Here is a 15,632-nt window from a genome sequence, read left to right on the forward strand (position 1 = left end):
CAGTTTTTGGAAGACGTCTGCAGTGTCCATCGCTACTAAAGCTTTGCAGTTATAATAGAGGCAATCATGCATTTCAGCTTTCATAGGGGCAGATGAACAATATGAGTAGGATATTATTATTTTGACCTTACTACAAGTAAGTGGAGACTCAGACCAAGATCACACCTGATTATTTCCGAACAACACAGTTCCCACAACACAGTGTCTTTTTTTTTTTTAAACCTAAAGGAAATTATTTTTAGCAGGATCTTGGACACAGTAGACATTATCCGTGTGTGTGTGTGTGTGTGTGTGTGTGTGTGTGTGTATACAGATAAACAAGGCAAATCCACACACAGATGGTGTGACAGACTGCACTGTGACACTCATCCTGTTTGACTGTATCTAAAGGTTGCAGCACTAATCTGGCTGACCATAGCTCTTGAGCTAAATCCCACTAACATAAATACAAATAAAAACTTGTGCCCACTCGGTAATGCAGGCAGGAGTCCTTCATATTCGGCCTTCCTGCCTCCCACCTGTTTCCCCTACAAACTTGCCTAAATGCTGTTGCTAAAATCACTTTACTGTCTCCTAAATCTGACTCTGCATCTCTCCTGGCTTCCGATTAAATCCTGTTACTTATAAAATGATCCTTCTCTCTTTTGGCTGTACACTTATCTGGCCCTCTTTACATCTCAGCCCTAATGTCGCTATATACATGGATAGCACTATAATAGAACATGATAGACATACTGTACATACATGCATATAACTTGGTGATGTCACAAGTCAGCAGACTCTCCAAGCTTTTTGGCTTTTATGACTTCAAATATGTAGTGGCAGCAACCAGAAGACGAAATCAAACTTGAGTTAATTGGCTTTGTTTTTGTTTTGAAGGAGAAATATATATACACACACACATACACACACACACACACACATATCTTTTCCATATTCTACAAATAATAGAAGGCCCTTCAAAACAAAAAGCCAATTAACTCGAGTTTGATTTGGTATATATATATACACACACACACACACACACACACACACACACACACACACACACACACACACACACACACACACACACACACGTAATGCTATAAATGTGATTAAAAAAACATGGAGGAATAGTAAGCACATTTTGGCTGGGAACAGTGGGGTGGGGCGCCTCACCACGGTATGAGAGCGCGCTGGTCTCTTGTTTTGGTTGGCGCTTTGGGCAAGTGCCCGGCCATCCCGCCCCTTAATCCGGCACTGGCTGGGAAGGATGAAACCTTTTATTTACAAAAAAAATCTGCCTTAATTTATCATCTGTCTTTGAGAACTGATTTTGTTTTTTAATCTCTCGAATGATGTAGCACATTTTAATATGATAAAGAAATTGCTGGCATGGATTAGTGCGTTCAACTCGTGTTGGATCTATCACTAATCAACTTTTCAAACATTCCCTTTTGTGGCCTGTTAGCGAGGCAATCCAAGGCGGCAGCGTGTTTTGCGAAATGTCAATTTTTTAAAATATATATACAGAGTTGAAGCGCGGGGTCTCCAGAGCTGAACCCCATTCATTTCAGCTCCGGGGACCCCCTGCTTCCGGAGATACATACCTGCGATTTAGGTGCTGGTGGCTGCTTTCCTCGGCTACCAGGCTTCACAATAAGTCTGCTGTTCAGAGATCTCAGGCCCAGCGGGCCAATAGGAATCCGCGTTGCCATCGGTGCGGCTTCCTATTGGCCCATGTGACGCGGGAGCTTCAAACTTGGAATCCCTGCTTACTGAACCGGAGCAGCTATTGGCACCTACTTTGGCGGTAAGTATCTCTGGAAGCAGGGGGTCCCCAAAGCTGAAATTAATGGGATTCAGCTCCGGAGATCCCCTGCTTCAGTTCTATATTAAAAAATAAGTAGGCGTCTTGGATTACTCCTTGTTAATAATCCTTCCCATGCTTTCTGCGCAGATCTCCTTCTGGAGACTGTAAATTTGACCAACTTCACGGTGTTTGGCCCTATTCCCGTAAAAGTAATGGGATTGTAACCAGTGCGGTTACCTTCATATGGTGTTATTCCTGGTGAGAACATTTCTCCAAATCTGATTACTACTGAAAAATGGTGAGGATAGTGGGGGGGCGGGAGGGGAGGTAATGAAGGCAGTGGTGGTACCCCAAACCATTTGTGAAACCATTGCAGGAGTTGGGCTTGTTTTTATCTTTACCTCTGATGTTCCAGTAAAAAGTCTGAGAGTCACAGACGCGACCCGCATCAGAACCAGGTGGGTTTCCTGCATGGACATGTCCTTTGCATACCTCCGGGGTCTTAGCTGTTGTAGAAACCTCTGTTGCATAATAAAATAACAGATTGGCTTGGTCCTGGCATACGTATGTTTTGAATTTCATGAATAAATCTATAGTTGTTTCATCTCACCCAGCTGCATGGTTGACGTATAAACGCAATAAAACCAGTCTTGTCTTGTAGACTCGTTACATTCATGCTTTGGGTGCTGGAGGTGCCACTGTAGTATGTAAAGAATCCAATGTTTTAGTTAAATGTTATGAGAAACACCTGGATACATAGTGTGGTTGTTTTTGGGCACCAGGAAAGATTTTCGAGCAGAACATATTGTGCCAGGGGTGGGCAGCTCCAGTCCTCAAGGGACACCGGCAGGTCACCTTTTCTGGATGCCCTGCTTCAGCACAGGTGGCTCAGTGCCACTGTGTTGAAGCGGGGATATCCTGAAAATCTGACCTGCTGGTGTCCCCTGAGGACTGGAGTTGCCCACCCCTGTATTATGCTAGTAAAAGGACAAAAGCAATTGTATTTGTTTTTGTGCATCTTTAATTACCTTGTAACGGAAATTGGTTTACCTGCTGAAACTAAAACAAAATGATCGGGCACAAATTGTTACTGTTATACTGTAATATGAAATATCTGAAAGTTTTAATGAATTTTATATTCCTGACAGGCCTTTTTTTTTTTTGTGGTCACTTTCCATTTCTGCCCGGGATGTAGTACAGGTAATTTTCTGTGTGCAAGCTACAATTCCATTCCCTCCCATTCCTTGCTCAGAGAACTGCAGTGCTGGTCTTACCAGCCTGGCCAGTCTCTGACCCACATCCCCACTTTCAGCACAGGGAACGGCAGAGGGATTATAACTTCAGTCTCAAACGGCCGCTGACATGTTCCCAGTGGTTATTGCATTTATTTTGTGCTGATTTAGAGGTAAGAAAAATGATTTGTAAGACCACCTTTTCAATACATAAAAAGAAACAGAAGACCTGCCTTTAATTTTAGGATAACATACATTCTCTGCTAAGTATGTGCTTGATATGGTTATTAAATGTGCTTGTTTCTTTTTTCCTTGAGTAGAGATTTCTCCCCCTATATTGTACAATAGGACAACAGCTTCCACTTTTCTAGATTTTCCCTGCTCATTGATTTATAAAAATGATCTCATGCGGATCAAACAGCCTCTCTGGTAAGGCAGTTTGATGTACCCATGCCAAACAGCTCTGCTGGGGTGGAGCAAGAATACACAGCAGAAGTTGACATGTAAACACTCTACTGCAGGCTTTTGGCCTTTAAAAAAATAACAAATCAAAAATCATTAGACCCCAAGCACCTTCCCTCCCCACCTTTAAGACAAACCTTAAAACCCACTTCTTAAATGAAACATTTAAATAGCCTGGACTCATGGCGACTGTCCCACACCCACTGTCACTCCTACCAACCATTGTCGTCAAGCACTGCCATATACTGCTCTTATTCCCTCACCTGCTGTCTCTGTAAGGGCTCGATTATACCAGATGCCGCTGAGCGTCGGCGCGATCCGGTGACATTACCCTCACGCTGCCGCTGAGCGGCATCTTGATTACACCAGGAAAACGGCAAAGCGGAGGCGTGGCCGTGAGCGGTTCGTTTTTATTGGCTGGAACCGCTCACGTGACGCGGCGTCGGCAGCCAAGAACAAATCTGAGGATTGCAGGAGACATCCGCCCTGCAGTTCCACGCGGCGCACACAACGCAACAGGTATAAGCGCTGTTATTATTTTTTTTATGTTTTTCAGGCGCACAGCGCCGCGCGCATTTTTCTGTATAATCACGACCTAAGTCTCCCAACATACTGCTTAGATTGTAAGCTCTCCGGGGCAGGGATTTCCTTTCCTACTCTCTGACTTTGTTGCACTTATTGTATTATAATTCCCTGCACTGTGTTGTCTCTTTGTAAAGTGCTGAGTACACTGGGCGCTATACAAATAAATTTATACATACAAAATAGGTAGGTACAAAAATAAAAGTAAGGGTTAAAGGACATCTTATGCTCATTTTCAAGATCATTTGGGGATGTGAGGGGGTAAGTGCACCTTCAAGTTTCAAAGGCGGTAATGCAGGGGTTCTCGACTCCAGCACTCAAGAAACCCCAACAGGTCAGGCTTTCAGGAAATCCCAGCTTCAGCGCAGGTGGCTCAGACTGAGCCACCTGTGCTGAAGCTGGGATTTCCTGAAACCCGGACCTATTGGGGGTTCTTGAGTGCAGGATTGGAGAACCCCTGCAGTAATGTTTTGTACCGTTCATTGATGGCTCGCCTGGCTCTCTCCTGCAGGAAAAAGTGAACCAGCTGAAGGACGAGGTGCGCCAGCAGTACGACAAGTTGCACCAGATCCTGGACGAGGATCTGAGGAAAACCATGAACATTCTGGATAAGGCCCAAGCCAAGTTCTGCAACGAGAACGCGGCACAGGTTTTGCAGCTGAATGAGCGCATGCAGGAGGCGAAGAAGCTGCTGAGCTCTGTGCAGGTCATGTTCGACAAAACTGAGGACATCAACTTCATGAAGGTTTGTATTGGACCTGAACCTATGGATGTATCCATGGTTATTCATATCTTTTGGCTTGGGTGGCGGGCACTCATCCTGCAGCACGTTACAACCCGGGGCGGAAACACAGACGGTGATAAAACTGTCAATTGATGGAAAAAATTAACAGGAAACTAAGTATTTATTGGTAGTACATACATACTGGTACAAAATGGCGGTGGCTGCTGCTTACAGTCTAGATCAGGGGCAGCCAAGTCCAGTCCTCAAGGGCCACCAATAGTTCAGGATATCCCTGCTTCAGCACAGGTGATGCAGTCTTCACCTGAGCCACCTGTGCTGAAGCAGGTATATCTTGAAAACCTGACTTGTTGGTAGCTCTTGAGAATTGGAGTTGGCCGCTCCTGATCTAGAACCATCTCCCCTAATTAATGCCTCAAAGCAGCAATCCTGATTTTATTTATATTTATTATTATTATTTATTTTCTTGTTTGAAGCAGGGCGGGGCGGGTCTCCGGAGCTGAACTGTGTTCATTTCCGCTCCGGGGGACCCCATGCTTCCTGAGATACTTAACTCCTCATGAGGTGCCGGTAGCAGCTCTGGCTGGCCTGTGTGGTGCTATCAAAATGGCGTATGTAAAGCCCCCTCGTCAGGCAGGCCAATAGGAAGCTGTGACATCATCCCATGTGGCTTCCTATTGGCCCGCATGTCCAGAAGATATAAACCTGCGGAGTTGCTACCCGCACCCCCTACGGAGGTAAGTATCGCAGGGAGCAGGGGTCCCCGGAGCTGAAATGAACACGGCTTGTCTCCAGAGACCCCCTGCTTCCCACCTAGGGGGGAATTATTATTTTTTTGGGGGGAGCATCTGTTCAAGAAGGTCTGTGAAAGTGAACGCCTTACGCCACCATTTCTTGCAGGCGCGGTTGACAGTGAAGGGTTAAATCCTACTTAATACTAATCTCTTTAAGTAGTACAAGTACATAAGCGAGGCTGAGAGCGGCTTAGAAGACATATTGCTAATGTGCACGAAATGACGAGGTTATAGAAACACTTACGCAATATCTATTCTCTAAAAATGTGAATGTAGCATTGATTCAATTCTTGAGAGGGGAACTTGTAGGTTTTTAATAAAACAGCAGCGGTCTTCCACACGCCCATAATACCTCGCGCACTCAGTGCGGCGGCAGCAGCAGCAGCTCCGAATGAGAGCAGACGAACGCAGTGCTATCACTAACCAGTCTCTTGTTTGCTTCCTAGAATACGAAGTCGGTGAAGATGCTGATGGACAGGTAAAATCTCCTTTTGCAATCAGGCGATTTTATCCTAGGCTCAGTGTATTGTTTACTTGAGCTGATGATCCCCGAGTTGTTTAGTCTGAGTTATTGGGGACTGTAAAGACAGGCAGAAGAAGGAGCATGCCTTTGATTGGCAAAATTTGAGGACTGGGCCTCTGATTGAGCCACCTGTACTGAAGCTGGGATATCCTGAAACCTGCCCTTGTTGGTGGGGCATGAGGACTGGAGCTCAGCACCCCTGCTCTAGATCAGTAGTGGCCACTCCAGTTCTCAAGGGCCACCAACAGGTCAGGTTTTCAGCATATCCCTGCTTCAGCACAGGTGGCTCAGTCAATGATTGAGCCACCTGTGGCTGAAGCAGGGATATCCTGAAAACCTGAGCTGTTAGTGGCCCTTGAGGACTGGAGTTCACCCCCCTCCCCTCCCCCCCTCTCCCCCCCAGTTAGTTGCAACAAGCTTCCACAGGCTTCCTCTGCTCCGTTTCCATGACAGGTTGTGTATACACAATGCATTGCTGGACACGGGTGTGTCTTCTATTCTGACGCTCCGGTCACACATCTTTGCTTTTCAGAGCTATGGGTTCTGGTGAGGGGGAGGGGGTGAGGAAGGTTCTAGTGAGTGTAATTCATAGAAATTGGTGGTTATTAATGATTACAAAAGTATCGCTTTAGTCAGGCTGCAGTGACTTGGATGGTGTTTGGTGCGATTAACAGAGATGATCTCTAAATGAGTTGGACCCACCGTGTCCCTGATTTCTGTGGCTATACCCGTCCAGATCACGGGGTTCTGAATTCTTGATGATACGAGTATCAGCAAATGGGGCGTTTGTTTTTAGTAGAGATGTGATTTAAATGCCCATCGTTTTGCAGAGTCGAATAACTCCCGCTCTGTTCTTTCTGTGATACCACAGGACTCAGAACTGCACAGGGGGCAGCCTTCCTCCTCCCAAAATTGGGCACCTAAACTCCAAGCTCTTCCTAAATGAGATTGCCAAGAAAGAAAAGCAGCTGAGGAAGATGCTGGAAGGTATGTTGTGCCTCACCTTGGGCAGGTCGCCAAAAGAAAACGTTTTTGCGTTGATATTCTTCCGTCGTGAATATCTTGCCCCCGTTGGGGAGAGCTGTGAGACCGTTAAGGATTCGGTTCCCCTGCACGTTGTTATTTTTATAGATGACTTTACAATACTCTTCAGTAGGATGTCGGTTTTCACTTCTCTAGTTTTTCCCGTTCACTAATTCTGCGTATTTTATTCCCACAGGTAATGAGCCCAAAACCTACATTAATATGGCTGCTCACTCAATACGGCTTTTCCGTGCAATAGCGGCAGATTGGCACTATCGCGTCTTGCAGAATAAGACCAATAATAACATTATTAGACTGCAAAGAACTTGATCTGAGAACATTAATGATGGGGCCTTTTTCTGTAAGACTCTTTGTAGTCGGCATGGAAAGTTGCACTGTGCTGCCTAGTGAAGTAGAGGAAGTGTGTAGTGAGGTAGAAGAAGTGTGAACAGAGAGCAAGAGTTATTTTAGGTCTTTTTCAGGAAAAAAAACTATAGTATCCTATAGGATTCCTTAAAATTTACCTTCACAAACCTAATGCAGGGAAATCTGAAAAATAGTAAGGCCATGGCACGTCAGGTAGAGTAAATGTGAGGAAGATTGATCATTGGTAAAATCAGCAGTATCGGAATTATAACTTTATTTCATATAGTGCTTTTAGGATTGAAAGCGCATCACCATTACAGTATATAGTGCGCGGTACGCAGCACATAGGAATGTTACAGACACCGTCCCTGTGAGCTTACACTCACCTTACATATGTTCTGGTGCCTGAGGCACAGGGAGATAAAGTGACTTATTCCAGGTCACAAGGAGCGTATAGCAGGATTGAACCAGGTTGCCGTGAAGCTCACTGTTTACAGAGTCAGTCTTTACTCACTGAGCCGCTCCTCCCAACCAGCCAAAGTTGGTATTTCGTAATTGTTCAATTGGATTTACAGTCTTAATAGTTCTTGGCAAGCATGAAAACCTATTTCAGGAAAAACATGACAAAAATGTTAATGTATATTATTAGAAACTGTTTGGGGCATGGACTCTCGATTTATGAACATTGAAAAAAAAATATATATATTTGTATTTGGTACTATATTTCAGAAATCTGTCAAAACGTAGCAAGGTGCAAACCATATAAAATAGAGAAAAATACACATTGTATTCCTTTGGAGCAGGCATGATTTGTGTATTATTGTTTTTTAAAATACATTTAAAAAAACCCTCATAGAAAACCTTTAAACAGGTCGTCTTGGCACAGAGGAAATAATTTTGAGAACATTTGGTAATGAATCTTACTAAATGTTTTATTTGCCCTCAGCATTACACACAGATTCTAATCCTTGACTGTTTCTTTATTCACAAACTAAAGATGACACACAAAGTTGTATGGAAGAGCCTCCCTGCAGAGGGGGAGAGTAGTCCAGTAAAGCAATTGAATACTGCTTAGGGTAGAAAGAAGGTTATCATAAAAATGGAAGTAAGGATCAGAGCGGAGTTTAAGGCTTTAAAGTAAAGTGAGAAATTCAACAGAGGAGGTGGTAAAATGGTCATTATACCTTCTGGTTTTTATTCAATCATTGTTTCCATCTATGCATGACTTGTATTTATCTCATAATGTGACGTGCTGAGTGCACTGTGCTCATTTGCATGTCATTACCCAGAATCCTTGGCTGCAGTGGAAGCACTGTTTGCTAAGTGGTAATAGGGAAAGACAGGGCTGCAGACCTGTCTGAGACATGTAAATGTACCCACCAGAGGTATTTGTATTTGCTGTGTTACTGTATGGTGGGGGGTTTTAGTCTCTTTTTCTATAATGTTTGGTTCAGTACAGAATTACTGTCATGGTCATGAGTGTTCCGTGTTTCCTCTATTCCCCAGGCCCCTTCAGCACCCCTGTGCCATTCCTGCAGAGCATCCCCATGTATCCTTGCAATGTAAGCAGCTCCGGGGCGGAAAAGCGCAAGCATTCAGCTGCCTTCCCAGAGGGAAGTTTCCTCGAGCCGCCACCCGGAACGGTTACTGGCCAGTACATAAGCCAGGGATCTTCCGCTGGCGAAGGGCAGTCTGTGCAACCCATGGTGCCTTGCAGCTCCACCCAGCACATAGTAGGACTTCCCAGCGGCCCACAGCCGGTCCACTCCAACTCGGTCTTCAATCCTTCCCACTACCCCAACAGCACATCATCTCAACAGTCGGTCCTTTCCCAGTATGGTGGCCGCAAGATCCTGGTCTGCTCCGTGGACAACTGTTACTGTTCCTCTGTGACCAACCACGGCGGCCATCAGACCTACCCCAGGTCTGGCCACTTCCCCTGGACAGTCTCTTCGCAGGAGTACTCCCACCCACTCCCACCCACCCCTTCAGTAACTCAGTCGCTTCCAGGACTCGCTGTCAGAGAATGGATCGATGCATCCCAGCAGCATGGACGACAGGATTTCTACAGAGTCTACGGGCAGCCTGCCACTAAGCACTATGTCACCAGTTAACCGTTAGAGCAAGTTAGCCTGGCTGAATATGCATTCAGAGAACGACACCCCAGACTTTTCCTGGAATGGAGCAACCTCAACCTCGTTTAGTGACGGAGAGCCCTCTGGCACTGAATGTGGTTAATATAGGATCTTTCTGTTTCTCTGCTTTCTTAATTCCAATAATTTTGTAGGGTGTTTAGTGCCCTATTTTCCCCTTCCCTCTCATCTAGCAGGAAAACCTGGTCCTTTTTTTTTTTTTTTTAATGCTTTGTTGTTTCTGCTGAAGTTTATCAATACTCTGATGCAAAGAAGCTCTTGATGTTTTCCAGTGTTTTTCTTTCTTATCCTTTTTTTTTTGGTTTATTTTTACTTTGTTGCTTTAGAAATAAATGAACTGTCCATATGTGAGTTTTAAGTTAAAAGGCCACTTATCATACAGACACTGTTCTGTATAGTATGTTTCAGAGATGTGTAAATCCGCAGGGATCAGAACACTGCAGGAAGAAAAAAAAGGGAAAAATATGTGTTCCAAATGTTATTTGTAGGGAGGTATTCTAACCTCATCCTCTGTGGCTTCTCATTATGCAACAGAGATGCAAAGTGATGACTTCCTGGTAGCCAGCATCCAGCTATTTATTATGAGAGCTAATTCACAACACAGTACACAACACATTGCTGTAAATGAATTATAAAGTGGCAAAGAAAAATTCTCTCTCCTCCTGCGGAGAAATAGGGTAGAGTACTTGAATAGAAGGCCAACCTATAAAATCAGACTATTTCTATATTTTTGCAGACGTTATTCACATAATGCCGGGACAAGGAAACGTGTTTTAAAAAAAAAAAAAATGTAAATCACCACCACATTGTATATAAAGTAAGAAGAACTACAGGGTAATGGTTTGTAACCTTGTTTCGCTATGTAACACTGTAAAATAAGTGAACAGTGACAGTAATGTTCACCTTTCTCCCACCCCCCTCAATCTATAAATCTATGGATCAAGGTTGATGTTGAAAGCTTTAGATACCTGCAGGCATTTGTGAAGCCCAAGATGGTAAATGGTCTTTTATCTTAAAAAAAAAATAAAAAAAAAAAAAATAATAATAATTAAAGGCATTTCTTAAACTTTATTTTTAACATTCCAAATACATGTAAAAAAAAAAAAAAAAAAATAAGTTTTGCTTTACATATTAAAGGTATACATTTCTGGAGTGCCACAACCATAATAAAAATATATCATTAAAAAAAAAAAAAGAACAAAAAAATTATCTTAACGTATGAATGTACAGTGTAAGGTCCAAGCACTTTTTTCCCCCCTCCTCCTTCATTTTCTGCCGCATTATTTAATAAACCATTTAATGCCATATTGTAATATTACAGCAATAAGACTTTGTACTGTATGTTTCAAAGGGACTATTATGGAAAGATCAAAGTACTCCTGTTTGATAAGGCGCGGAGAGATCGGTACTGAGTGGACAAGTGGGAGCAGCGAGTACCATATATATCGAGCAGCAGTAACCTCTTTCTTACACGCCCTCTGTGTCTCCTGCCTTCTCTTTCTCACGTTGTTGGGTCTGGGGGTGAACTCTTATCCCACACCTTTAAAGCAGCAGTCCCGCTTACTCGGTCAAAACAAACAAAAAAAATTAATAAAATTCTTTTTGTAAACTACTTTTATGTTGCTTTTATCATCGTGGCTACATTGTTTGTTGTGGAATCTTCCGGGGTATGGTGCAGAAATGTGTTTTCTGGGTCTCATTAAAGATGGCTGACTGGCTTTTTAATAGTACACTGCAGGAACTGCTCCAATGTTATTTCATGAGATAATCCCTGAGAAAGCAGTAGTTATTGCAGATATTTTACATTGCAGGACTTTAGATGCTTTATACACGTTATATTAAAACAATCATAGAAGTCAGCTGAGAAGGTGTTATGTGGGTGAGTACTTTCAGTTTATTGCAGCTATACTATAAGGAGAGACCTGTTAAGGCACATGCACACAGTTTGTAAAAGTGCTTTACCTCTAAATATTATTTTTGAAGAAGCGCAGAAAGTCACAGCACTCCTAAAAATATCTTCTGGTTTTACCCAGTTCTCGTTTAGTGTAAAAGTTGTGTACAAAAGACTGCACCTTAATCCTGCTTCAATGTCCCACTTATCTCTCCCACACCCTTTCCCCTGCTAATGCTGTTGGATATGAAAGTTGGTCATTGGGTGAACTTTGTTCATAGCTCCTGTTGCTAGCAGGATGTGGATTCAGTGCTGCGCTCTCTCTACACTTTACACTTTAGGCTGCCTGCTTTGTCACTATGAGTCTGCGAGTTGGTATCTAGCCCAGTTTAAACCAGTCCCTGTCCCCTCCATGCCAGTGCTGGCCACCTGTCTCTTCCATGTCGGTCCCTGACTCTCCTGCCCCCTCTATGCCAGTCTCTGACTCTCCTGCCCCCTTCATGCGAGTTCCTGGCTGCATGCCCTCCAATGCCATTCCCTGACCGCCTGCCCACTCCATGCCAGTACTTGATACTCCTGCCCCCTCCATACCAGTCTCTGACTGTCTTGCCCGCTCCATGCCAGTCTCTGACTCTCCTGCCCCCTTCATGCGAGTTCCTGGCTGCATGCCCTCCAATGCCATTACCTGACCACCTGCCCACTCCATGCCAATCCTTGATACTCCTGCACCCCGTGCCAGTTCCTGGCTGCATGCCCCTTCCATGACCACCTGCCCACTCCATGCCAATCCTTGATACTCCTGCACCTCGTGCCAGTTCCTGGCTGCATGCCCCTTCCATGGCCCTCTGCCCCCCCTTCATGCCAATCCTTGATACTCCTGCACCCCGTGCCAGTTCCTGGCTGCATGCCCCTTCCATGACCACCTGTCCACTCCATGCCAATCCTTGACTCTCCAGCCCCCTTGACGCCAGTCTGGCCACCTGTCCCCTCCATGCCAGTCCTTGATACGCCTGCACCCTCCATGCCAGTCTTTGATACGCCTGCTACCTCCATGCCAGTCCTTGATACTCCTGCCCCCTCCATGCCAGTCCTTGATACTCCTGCCCCCTCCATGCCAGTCCATGACCCCAGTGCCCTACCTACATGTTTGTTTTTGGTATCCCGCTTTGAATTAAGTTTGGGAGGTATTGATTATAATAGAACATGGGAGTTTATATTTTACAAATGTTAATTAAATACAATTCTTTACATATTTTATTTTTTAGCTATTAAAAATATGTAATTATTATTTGTAATCTTCATTAATAAATATATACTGTAGCATATATATTTTGCATATAGGCTACAATATTGTGTGTGATATATATCGATAGATATATATACACTCTTAGTTAAGTTATGGTGGGTAAAAAAAGTGACAACCCCTCCACAGCAAAGCATATAGAAAATGGAAATATTACTGTATGCTCCTCTGCATGTCTTAGGCAGGTTGCTGCAACCCCACCTTTCACCATTATCACCCAGCACACAGCGCTTTCACTGCAGCAAGGGATTCTGGGAAATGATATGCAAATGAGCACACAGTGCCACCTTTTGCTTCAAAACCATTCAACATGGTTCTCCTATAGGCTTAAGCTTGCTGCATGGTCACAGCTTTGAGCACAGCCAGGGTTAAGATGCATAGCCTGCAAAGCCACCCACAGACAGACTGTTTCGACCTTAATGGGTCTCCTCAGTGGGGTTGGTTCTACTGGCTATGCAAAAATGAAGCAGGGATCGGATAACATTTGCATGCCATTTCCCAGAATCCCTTGCGGCAGTGGAAGTGCTGTGTGCTGGGTGATAATGGTGAAAGGCGGGGTTGCAGACCTGCCTAAGACATGCAAATGAGTTTACAGTAATATTTCCATTTGCTATATGCTTTGCTGTGGAAGGTTTTTGTCACTTTTTTTACACATTAAGTGTGTCTGTGCGTCTGTGCGTCTGTCACACACAGTTCATAAAAAAGGGACCCCTTTTATTTTTCGGCATATCTAGCAGAAAAATCACTAAGTTTTCATGAAAATTTGAGCAATTCTAGGGTGTGTCACGGGAGATTATTACTTCTTTTCTTTTTTTTTTTTCCCTTTCCCCCTTTTTTCTCCTGTCTTGATACCTGTTTAACCTGGTTCTTTTTTTACCTCATCTATAACCTTGTGCAATTTGCCGCAGGAGACTCCAGGATGTGTGCGAAAGCCTGATATATTTGGTCTTTTGCACTCTGTGGTATGGAGACACTAAAGGGTTCCTTCCCATTCTGTTAAAAAAAAAAAATATTCTAATTTTTTTTCTTCCTTGGTGGTCTCCATTTTATCTAAGGTCATTAGCTGAGTGAGATGTTTTAACATTTCCATGTTTGGAGGCTCATACTTCACCCATTGCACCTATAGACTTTCTAACTGCCAGGAGTATAATTTCAGCAATACTTGGGATTCCTGAGTCCCCATTAACTTCTTTCCACCCCTACACGTTCCCAAATAAAACCGATAGAGGTTCTTTCACAGTTACCACTTTTGTCATGTCAATATATATTAGAACCTGGTCCCAAAAATCAGATATACAAGTGCATTCCCATAGGCAGTGTTATATATCCGCTTTAATTATCTTTAATGAGCAGACATTTCGGCCATTTATTTTTAGATTATTACTTTTAATAATGATTTGATAATCTAATAAATATTCTTTGGAATTGGTGACCGCATGATGACCCTCATGAAGTGCAAAGTTACAAAATGGTGTTTAGACAATAAGCACGTTATAAAGTGATTAAGACAGAACAAGAATTAGTGTCCAAAACATTTAACATAAAATGTCTCCTGATAAAGGACGGTGGCTAGGATTTGAATTAGTAAAATAACGTATCGTTAAGAAGTGGCAGCAGCTGGATCAACGCATCATCGATGACGTAATCAGACAGCAGCATTTTCATCTTCATGCGTGCGTTTCAGCAGGAGGACATTTTGAGCACCCTTTGAGCGCAAACTTTATAGTAATCTTAATGTTTCAGATTAGATTACAACAATAACACATTTATGAGCTACGTAGGAAAAACTCCTATTTGTTGTATGTGGTACTTGTTGAAATACTGTAACAACATTTATATAAGGGCCCTGTACATTTTTTAGTATAACAATGGTGGGGAACATATGGAACATTTCATGTGCATAGAGTAATTGTTGAGATGTTTTGTGATGGGCAGGGGTGGGAACATTATGGTCGGGATATGGGTTCGGTGCATTGTGCGCTTGGTAACATTATGGTCGGGATATGGGTTCGGTGCATTGTGAGCTTGGTTGGTGGACGGGTGGGAACATTATGGTCGGGATATGGGTTTGGTGCATTATGAGCTTGGTTGGTGGGCAGGGGTTTGGGTCAGGTCTCTGGATTTAGTCTTGTCGGTAGCATGGTGATGGATCTGATCGTGGAGTCAATTGAATCGGTGAGGTGGGTGACTTTGGAGGGTTTTGGAGAGACTAGGAAGGGGTGAGGTTAGGGGAGGGATATAATACAGTCATCAATTTAGTTAACTTCAGTTGATTGTTTACATTGTTCTTATATAGTGTTACTCTACCTAACAGCCTACAATTGTGAACATTTTCATGGGAATTGAGTAAGAAATATATAAGTTGAAAAACATGAACTGTGCGTGTGCGTGTCCGTACGTGTACAAAACAAAGGATTGTAGCGCCAATTATTAAATGTATATTCAATAGAATGAGACCATCAGTAATAGTGACAGATGAAACCCCCACTATAATGAATAGACAATGTGCCAATTACAAACAACATAAAACCAACACACAAACAACATATAAGACCAGGAACGATGGGGAAAAGGGACACAATAGGAAAAGGGCAGGGAAGGGAAAAGCCGAAAATAATAAAAACCTTTGAAAATAAAAAAAAACACTGGAAATACCGACCAGCTCTCCGCAGGATCAACCACCTTCCTCAATACTTCTAAAAGACAAAAAGGGACAGCGTGGGCTCCATAGTGTAAAGAGTTCCAGGTTTTAATATCATGAGCAAA

The 15,632-nt window shown here is 43.4% G+C and overlaps 1 protein-coding gene across 1 annotated transcript in view; it reads left to right on the plus strand.

Moving 5' to 3' along the window:
* TRIM8 (tripartite motif containing 8) overlaps positions 1 to 11,284 on the plus strand; it is a 34,663-nt gene extending 23,379 nt beyond the window's left edge. Inside the window, exons 3-6 of the mRNA XM_075612496.1 lie at positions 4,583 to 4,816; positions 6,054 to 6,085; positions 7,002 to 7,117; positions 9,026 to 11,284. Coding sequence (XP_075468611.1) covers positions 4,583 to 4,816; positions 6,054 to 6,085; positions 7,002 to 7,117; positions 9,026 to 9,633 — 990 coding nt within the window. The 3' untranslated portion in view covers positions 9,634 to 11,284. The remainder of the gene's footprint in view (positions 1 to 4,582; positions 4,817 to 6,053; positions 6,086 to 7,001; positions 7,118 to 9,025) is intronic.
* The last annotated feature ends 4,348 nt before the right edge of the window (positions 11,285 to 15,632 follow it).

Source organism: Ascaphus truei, chromosome 8, assembly GCF_040206685.1.
Source record: "Ascaphus truei isolate aAscTru1 chromosome 8, aAscTru1.hap1, whole genome shotgun sequence".
Lineage (NCBI taxonomy): Eukaryota > Metazoa > Chordata > Amphibia > Anura > Ascaphidae > Ascaphus > Ascaphus truei.